Source organism: Myxocyprinus asiaticus, chromosome 6 (assembly GCF_019703515.2).
Source record: "Myxocyprinus asiaticus isolate MX2 ecotype Aquarium Trade chromosome 6, UBuf_Myxa_2, whole genome shotgun sequence".
Lineage (NCBI taxonomy): Eukaryota > Metazoa > Chordata > Actinopteri > Cypriniformes > Catostomidae > Myxocyprinus > Myxocyprinus asiaticus.
In genome coordinates this window covers 54,760,072-54,769,939 of record NC_059349.1, presented here as the reverse complement: position 1 = coordinate 54,769,939, position 9,868 = coordinate 54,760,072, and the positions used below count along the sequence as shown (strand labels likewise).

The 9,868-nt window shown below is 39.1% G+C and overlaps 1 protein-coding gene across 1 annotated transcript in view; it reads left to right on the top strand.

The window, feature by feature from the left end:
* Positions 1-7,566, top strand: part of pnp5b (purine nucleoside phosphorylase 5b) — a 12,992-nt gene extending 5,426 nt beyond the window's left edge. The window contains exons 2-6 of the mRNA XM_051701523.1: positions 1-81; positions 458-561; positions 5,933-6,108; positions 6,654-6,844; positions 6,938-7,566. The exon at positions 1-81 is cut by the window's left edge and continues 89 nt beyond it. Coding sequence (XP_051557483.1) covers positions 1-81; positions 458-561; positions 5,933-6,108; positions 6,654-6,844; positions 6,938-7,134 — 749 coding nt within the window. The 3' untranslated portion in view covers positions 7,135-7,566. The remainder of the gene's footprint in view (positions 82-457; positions 562-5,932; positions 6,109-6,653; positions 6,845-6,937) is intronic.
* Positions 7,567-9,868: the final 2,302 nt, after the last annotated feature.

Sequence of the window (9,868 nt, the reverse complement as noted above, 5' to 3'; positions counted from 1 at the left end):
GTCTCGGTGGACTGGCAGATATGCTGAAAGATCAGGTGGTCATCAACTACAGCGATATACCCAACTTCCCTCAAAGCACTGGTGAGTTCAGACAATATGCTCATTTGTATTGCTGCATACACAGTTGACCGTTGTATTCAGACAACTGTTTGTTGAACTTGCTGACCGGTTTCACTCTTATTGGTTGGCCCATGCACAAGGTAATAACTAGTGCTCAACCGATGTGCGGTTTTCAATCGTGGTTATCAAATTATATGTACAATTTAAGGTTAGAAAATACTTAGAGACAATATTTACTAAATTCTCAAAGTATCCATTATCCATTAAAAATGATCCAATTATCCATCTATCACTATATATGCTTTCAAGATTCATTTCTGTGCTTCTGTGAGGTCTTGCTCTGTGTTTTTATGAATACAAAATACTGTATATGTTGTAACACTCGTGTGTTCTGCAGTGCACGGTCATGCTGGAAAGTTGGTGTTTGGGACTCTTAAAGGGAAAGCGTGTGTTTGCATGCAGGGACGGTTTCACCTCTATGAAGGATACCCCATTCAAAAGGTGATTTTAACACACTTGTAATTAACATTGCTAACACTTCAGGTGAAATAGAGGAACTGTTTTACCTTTTAATGTAAAAAACCCCCGCAAGGAGTAATTATGACAAATGCTACAGTATGGTAATGCAATCAGTAGTATATTTATAGTGTCTTTATTACATTTACATAAACTTTGCACCTGTGAAATGCACTTTGTAGTTCAGCTTCAGAGCTGCAGATAAACATTACCAATGTGTTTATACACACACACGAGCAGCAGCACTTACAAACTAAACAGTTTATCTCCCGAGTTATGAATCATGTCAACAAACATTCAACTGTGCTTCTGTATGTCAGAATATTACATCCAGCAATAACACTTAAGAGTATTAACACACTTTACTCTGTTTCATCCTACTGTATGTGTAATTGTCCACTTCAAGATAACAATAACAGTCTTGTTCCAGAAGTAAAAATCAACACTCATTCAAATCATGTTTAATAGTACTTCAACTGTATGTGTGTATATATATATATATATATATATACACATACACACACAGTTGAAGTCAGAAGTTTACATACACCTTAGCCAAATACATTTAAACTCAGAGAGAGAGCTACGCACACACCCCAAGACCGTGCTGTTCCTATGAACGTTGAGTTTCCGCTGAAAAGCAAGTTTGTTTTGTTTGTATAATAAATCGATTTGGACCAGCGTTTACCACCCTCAAACGGACGGCTTGGTCGAACGTTTTAATCAGACACTAAAGAATATGACTCGTAAGTTTGTGCACGAAGACGCTCGAAATTGGGACAAGTGGCTCAAGCCCTTATTATTTGCAGTACGAGAGGTCCCACAAGCCTCCACAGGGTTCTCCCCATTCAAATTATTGTACGGGTGTTGACTATGCGGCATGCTCGACATCCTACGGGTAAACTTGGAGGAGGGACCCTCAAACAGCAAAAACGAAATTCCATACGTCCTTGACCTGAGAGCAAAACTCCACATACTGGAGCAATTAACGAATAAAGTCGGCTGTATAATAGGGGTACTCGACTACGGGAATGTGCACCGGGAGATAAAGTCCTTGTATTACTCCCCACATTGAGCTCTAAATTACTCCACAAGTGGCAAGGACCCTTTGAGGTGATGCAGCGAGTCAGGGAAATCTATTATGAGGTTAAACGAATGGATAGAGGCGGAGCACGGCAGATTTACCACCTCAGTCTCTTAAAACTGTGGAGAGAGGTGGTCCCCGTGGTGATGGTGATTCCGGAGAGGGAGGAGCTTGGACCAGAGGTGAACTTATAAGCCACTGATCGAGTCACCCCGGTCACTTGCAGAGACCACCTCTCACTGTCACAAGTCACGGAGGTTGCCAGGTTGCAAAGAGAATTCTCCGTGTTCTCACCCCTTCCCGGTCGTACGGCTCTCATAGAGCACCATATCGAAACGACCCGAGGGGTAGTGGTACGTATTTGTCCCTACCAATTACCCAAACACAAACAAAAGTGGTTCGGGAAGAATTAAAGGCCATGCTTGATATGGGAGTAATAGAATAATCCCACAGTGATTGGGCCAGCCCGTTCGTTCTGGTGCCTGAGAGCAACGGCTCGGTCCGGTTCTGTGTAGATTATAGAAAAGTCAACGCGGTGTCTAAATATCCCACGAGAAAACTGCCTTTTCCACACCATTTGGCTTACACCAATTCGTGACCCTTCCATTCGGTTTGTTTGGGGCCCTGGCTAGGTTTCAGTGCCTTATGCACAGAGAACCGCTTGGCCATTGTACTGCCACAAAGTGAATGATGAGCGAGGCCCTATGAGGCTTTATATACCTTAGCTGTGGGAAAGCTTCTGTATATTAGTAAACATTAGCCGCGTTTCATCATGCCTCCTCGGGGCTTTCTCCCGCCGATTACCCTTGGACCAAACATGGCCAACCGGGGATTGAGGCAGGTACAATGTCAGAGGTGGATTTTTGCCGAACTTGTCAGGATATGCATCCAGCGCACAATGGTACAGATTTTGGAAAAAAAATTATAAAAAAATGCGGGCACAGTACAAATCCGTTAAAATGCACAATGGACAAAGCAGTGCCCAAAGAAATTACTTTCCATGGCTTGGTGAACTTTCATAGATGGTGTTCTGGGATGTCGTCCCGCTGTTAGTGGATAGACCACTCGGGCCATCATGGCAGTTACAGTCGTGAGTTGTTATTGCTATTTATCTTGCTAGCTAGCTAAAGTTTACATTCAATATAAACTCGAGATACTAGACTAAGTAGATAACAACATGAAACCTCTGCTTGACCTCCCCTTTTGCTTGTGAAATGGGTGAGGTGTGTGACGTTGGCAACATATTTTGGCCCCGGTAGGCCAGCTGATAGCCCTGGCTCGTACTGGCCTGATAGTGGAAAAGCAGCTATTGATCTGCTTCTTTGTGAGAGCATGAAAATTCCAAAACACATTGTCATAATATTTTGTCTGAAAGGTGTAATTAAATAAATATCATGACAGAAAGACTCTATTGGAGAGGGGTCATTGTGGGGCAAATAAAGTTCAGGTGTGTGTGTGTGTGTGTCTGATTATGTTGGATAGATAAATGGAAAAGAAAGCATGTACTACTCAAGAGTGCGTGTTTGTACGTGTGCATGTGTGTGTTCATGTGAGCATGCGTGTATGTGTGCACGCATGTCTGTGTGTATTTGCACGTGCACGGGTTTGAGGCCTTTATGTTTGCAAGCACACATGCACATATGTGCTCATCTAATGAATGAACATGCTCCTGAACACTCAATTTTTCTCTTATTTTTGATCTCCCCCATTCATTTTCAATTGCCGGTCATTTTTGACCAGGAACACCACAAGTGTGACTTTGTGACATTTTGTACAAAATAAAAGCATTTCAAAACAAACTTCCATGTTAAACATTAAAGCACACTATTGCGCTAAATAATACAGAATGTTTTCATATTTTATTTAATATTGCCAAAATTATCCACAAATAATGCTTTTATTCACTCAATTCACTCAGGTCAGTGAGGCCTACGATCAATAAGTTCCAAACAGAAATACAAAACCTGTCCTAATTGAAAGAAAACAAGTTGACAAAAAGATTTTTGGTGATATAGCATAATGAGAGATTTATAAGCAATTTTTAATAGGCCGGTCATTTTTGACCGGGAACACCAAAAGTTGAACAAAGTTGAAAAAAACGCACTTTTTTTTCTTTTTTTTTTTAAAAAAAGTTTGCAATCTTTGGGAGGAACATTTAGATACCTTGTGTGAAAGAAGTCAGAAGATTTTAGTCCAACAGGATAACACTAACTAGCATTTTCAGGCAAAAGAAAATCCTCTTCAGGTCAAAATGACCGGAAGACAACGTGAGGGTTGACGTCCAGTGTGCTGTCTGTCTGCACTGGTCTCAGAACAGTTTGAAATGCACCTTATTTTCATCCTAACTCCATTTAAAGCCTCTGAAAGCAACATTTTCATCTGTTGGATGAACCCATTGATTCTCAATGTTATAATGCACAGTGAATATACATAGGAATGCATTTACTAATGTTAATGAATAAACCGTAAGATATATAGTACAGAATATAACAAAATAAAATATAAAAAAAATTACATTAAAATGAAGCGAAATGACCCACAGATGTGCTAATGTTGAAAGTTATACAAAATAATTAACATGTTTTTTCAACTGAGAATAATGTCCCAAAATATGTGGACATCATGTTTATCAGTGCACTGATATGCAAAAAATGAATACATTTTTTAAAGCAGCATATCAAATGAAACTTGAGACGCTACTCTTTACACCCAAACAGGTTTCAATAAAAAAACTTAGAGATTTCTTACCAGAGGCACTTTTGTTGGCGCTGCGCCCATAGAAGCACTTCACGGAAATCGTCATCATGTTGTTGTGTCACTTGACTCGGTTCGCTAGAAGTTTAACCCTTAAATGAAAGTCTAGAGTCTTGTGAACCGTATTCATTTAGTTTAAGTTAAATTAAGATTATGCGTTGTGTATAACAAAGCCAAAATACAACATCCACGCATGTGGACACGGCAAATAAACAAGGTTATGATTTATTTGCATTGTGATATTATTATATGACAGATTTACAGTCAGTGTTGGATGTAATCCAATTACAAAGTAATTAGTTACTGTAATCTAATTACTTTAAGTAAAAAGTAATGCATTGCAGTCAGTGTTGGGTGTAATCCAATTACAAAGTAATTAGTTACTGTAATCTAATTACTTTAAGTAAAAAGTAATGCATTGCATTTTAAATTCTTGTAATCAGATTACAGTTACTGACTTTAAATTACTTTTAAGTGCATTATAGGATTATTCTTATTACTTATATATTATTTATGTAGAATACATGAATTACGGCCCCGTAACGAGTCATTGTGAGTGTATGACTTGTGTGTAACAATGAACTAGAAAGAAATATAGACATTATTTTGAATTTGTAGAGCAGAAAATTGTTTTAGAAAGTAACTTAAAAGTACAGTAAGTAGAGGCCTGGGTAGCTCAGTGGTAAAATACGCTGGCTACCACCCCTGGAGTTCGCTAGTTCGCTAGTTCGAATCCCAGGGCGTGCTGAGTGACTCCAGCCAGGTCTCCTAAGCAACCAAATTGGCCCGGTTGCTAGGGAGGGTAGAGTCACATGGGGTAACCTCCTCGTGGTCGCTATAATGTGGTTTGTTCTCGGTGGGGCACGTGGTGAGTTGAGCGTGGTTGCCGCGGTGGATGGCGTGAAGCCTCCACATGCGCAATGTCTCCGTGGCAACGCGCTCAACAACCCACGTGATAAGATGCGCAGGTTGACTGTCTCAGACGCGGAGGCAACTGGGACTCGTCCTCCGCCACCCAGACTGAGGCGAATCACTATGCGACCACGAGGACTTAGAGCGCATTGGGAATTGGGTATTCCAAATTGGGAGAAAAAGGGAAAAAATCCAAAAAAAGAAAAAAAAAAGTACAGTAAGTAGTAATGTGATTTCATTTCAATTAAGTAATTAATAAAGTAATCTGATTACAATTTTAGAGAAATAACTAGTCATTTGTAGGGGATTACTATTTTTAAGAAACTTGCCCAACACTGTTTACAGTAATGAAAATGTGAAAAAAATCTCAGTGGCTACTTATTACTGTAATGCAAAAAATAAAATAACAAAAAGTACAATCATAAGTATACATCATGGTGTTTTATTGAACTGAATATAACTGATGCTGATTTTATTTTACATTACAGTCAACATTATTTACTGAAAATCAGCCTAGCCATTTATTTTATAACTAGTTGTAATATTACTGTACAAGTATTCAGCAAAAAAAAAAAAAGAAATGTTTTTTTGTTTCTGTATGTGTAGACCACCTTGCCCATCAGGGTGTTTAAACTAATGGGCGTGGAGACTGTGATCCTGACGAATGCTGCGGGCGGACTGAACCAGAACTATAAAGTGGGTGACATCATGGTTATAAAAGATCATATCAACATTCCAGGTTTTGCTGGGAACAACCCATTAGTGGGGCCAAATGATGACAGGTGAGAGTGAGTGGGTGTTAATGCACTTATCAATATTAACTGATTATTAAAGGTGCTGTAAGCAATTTTAGCCGCTCTACTTCCACAAGACTGAACCGTTGAATTAGCTACGCCTCCTCTTTCCAAAACCCTGCACTCCAAAGATACTAAATGAGCTTTATTGTGAGCAGAAACGGTTGTTAAACACAACAGCAACATAATAGCGCCCTCAACTGGCAACTGTTATGAACAACATGGCAAAAATGGCATTATGCCTCAATAAATCGCTGCAACTACAATACTATGAGAATGCGCAAAATGATTGACGTTTTTTCTGTTAACAGAGTCTAGAGCTGTCACAGAGTCCAGTGAGATGACTCACTACACTTATTTCATTTAATACCTTTCAGGGAGTAGGAAACGTTTTTGTGTACCTTTCCATGAAGAAAATTGCTAACGGCACCTTTAAGTTCTGATAATTCTCAATTTCTTCTAAAAAAACAAAACAGTGGTAAAATATGGTAATTCCATATTTATTTAATTTTCTCTCTCTGCCTCGAGCACAGATTTGGCGTGCGGTTCCCGTGTATGTCAGACGCGTATGACCGTGGACTGCAGCAGCTCGCTCATGAGGTCGCAACAGAAATGGGTTTCTCAGTGTTCATGCATGAGGGCGTGTACAGCGTGCTCGGAGGGCCGTCCTTTGAGACTATTGCTGAGTGCAGGATGCTCCGCCTCCTTGGAGCCGACGCCGTGGGTGAGTCATACGAAAGAATTATTGATTTCGTGAGTCCGACAGTGGATACGTTAGATTTATGATGTTTAAACAGCAGTGTGTGTGTTTCGTCAGGTATGAGCACCGTTCATGAGGTGATTGTGGCCCGTCACTGTGGAATGAAGGTCCTCGCTCTGTCTCTGATCACCAATCAGGCTGTGATGGATTATGACAGTGAGAAGAAAGCCAATCACCAAGAGGTTCTGCAGACAGGTGAACTGAGAGCCAAACAGCTGGAAAAACTGGTGTCCAACATGGTCTCTCGCATTTAGCACCAGAATGACAAAGCCTGTTAGTGAACGCACCCCGTCAACCACCTCAAACATCACACATACACATCCAGACGGTTAGATGCCAGCTAGAGGCCTTTAGTGTCATGAATGTTAATCTTCGACTCTTTACTGTCTAGCCTTTTTGCTTTTCAATGTTTACATTCCAGAGAGAAAGTGTTTTATGTTCCAATGTAACGTCTTATACAAACTCAAATGTGCTACATATCACTTACATAAATCAAGAGGTGAAGTAATTAAGGTAATGGATCATTACGGTATCAATATTTTTAGTATGTATTTATTTTCCAAATGTCTTCAATTTGTATTTAAAAATAGTATTTAAAATGAAGTTAAAGAAGTGGAATATACTGTACTGTAGATTTTTTTTTGATCAAGGTAATTGGGAGTTTGTTTCTGTTTTCTTAAAAAATAAATAACTTTAAATAGTTTTCTTAATATATATATATATATATATATATATATATATATATATATATATATATATATATATATATATATATATTTTTTTTTTTTTAATGTTAAAAACTATTAAGAACACTATTTATATAAGTAAACATATAAACTAAAGAACTGTGTTACTGATTTACTTTGGAGTATTTAGCAATTTTGGGCTTGAACATTAATATATTTATGTTAGCAATGTTTTTAAAAGAGCTTAAAATGTAAGGTTTTTAAATGGGGGGGGGGGGGGGAGTGTTTTTAACTGCACTTAAACATTTTGGTATTTGGTGTTTTATTTGTTGTTTGGCAAAGGGCATCTGAAATGCTGTTTTCTGCTGTTCATTTATACAGAATTTATTACATTATACTTCAACACTGCTATTTATACACTTTCTTCTAAAGAACTAATTTTATTCACCCAAATTTTGAAAATTGCACTTTGTGGCTTTGTGGTACATTGCGGTTTTTGTGACTTCCTGCTTAAATGCAATTAAACAATTTTGTTAAACCAACAGTTAATATGGTTTGCCTTTCTCTTTTCTGTTTGACACATTAACTCTTTAAGCTTGGATGGCCTGTGAGAAAAAAACAATAATCAAAACATCAATAAATAGGTGTCGTTTAAAGCTTAGAGGCTCTGCTTTCCAATGCATGCAATATTATGACCACAACTGAACAAGTGCTTTGCAGACAAATCATAAGTTCATCAGTAGTTTATAAAAATTTGCACTGTACATATTATTGTAATCAGTAAAAACATCAAACTCATCAAATAGTCATGTGTCATATGTTGTTGGAAAGACCTCAAAGAGGAGAATACAACCAGCCTATTTGTTTTACTCACAGACAAAAATATAGCGAGTAATAGCTAAGTATATGTCTTTGACAATTATGTTGGTGTTGCTTGAATGCCGCGTTTTTACTTAAAACTTCACAAACAATGAATGGAACATAAAATATTTTAGAGGAGGTGATTATCTTTCAAATGAGTCCACAGACAAGATAATCAGATGTATAGATCATTAGATAATCCACATGAAGCACAATGTTACATATGACCACCAGGAGATGGCGCCAAATACATGACACAGATTCAATGATGACTCAAATGACACAGAATGAAACTCATTCTGTGAAATCTCATTACTAAAATCATGTCTGCATGCTATACAAACCTTTAGTCATTATTGTGTTTGCATGTGTAATTAGTTCTTATGTACAATTATTATGTTTTATTTGTTTGGAGAGGCTTTTGGACACTATGATTTTTTGTAATTACTTTTGACTGCTTTGTCGTATCAACACAAAATCTTACTGAGATACAGTTGACATGATTGGGAACAAAACACAAGCTTTCAGAGCCACCTTATTTACACCCAGAGATACACTATATTGCCAAAAGTATTCGCTCATCTGCCTTTAGACGCATATGAACTTAAGTGACATCCCATTCTTAATCCATAGGGTTTAATATGACGTCGGCCCACCCTTTGCAGCTATAACAGCTTCAACTCTTCTGGGAAGGCTTTCCACAAGGTTTAGGAGTGTGTTTATGGGAATTTTTGACCATTCTTCCAGAAGTGCATTTGTGAGGTCAGACACTGATGTTGGACGAGAAGGCCTGGCTCGCAGTCTTCGCTCTAATTCATCCCAAAGGTGCTCTATCGGGTTGAGGTCAGGACTCTGTGCAGGCCAGTCAAGTTCTTCCACACCAAACTCGCTCATCCATGTCTTTATGGACCTTGCTTTGAGCACTGGTGTGCAGTCATGTTGGAACAGGAAGGGGCCATCCCCAAACTGTTCCCACAAATTTGGGAGCATGGAATTGTCCAAAATCTATTGGTATGCTGAAGCATTCAGAGTTCCTTTCAATGGAACTAAGGGGCCAAGCGCAGTTCCTGAAAAACAACCCCACACCATAATCCCCCCTCCACCAAACTTCACAGTTGGCACAATGCAGTCAGACAAGTACCATTCTCCTGGCAACCGCCAAACCCAGACTCGTTCATCAGATTGCCAGATGGAGAAGCGTGATTCGTCACTCCAGAGAACGCGTCTCCACTGCTCTAGAGTCCAGTGGCGGCGTGCTTTACACCACTGCATCCGAAGCTTTGCATTGCACTTGGTGATGTATGGCTTGGATGCAGCTGCTCGGCCATGGAAACCCATTCCATGAAGCTCTCTACGCACTGTTCTTGAGCTAATCTGAAGGCCACATGAACTTTGGAGGTCTGCAGCGATTGACTCTGCAGAAAGTTGGCGACCTCTGCGC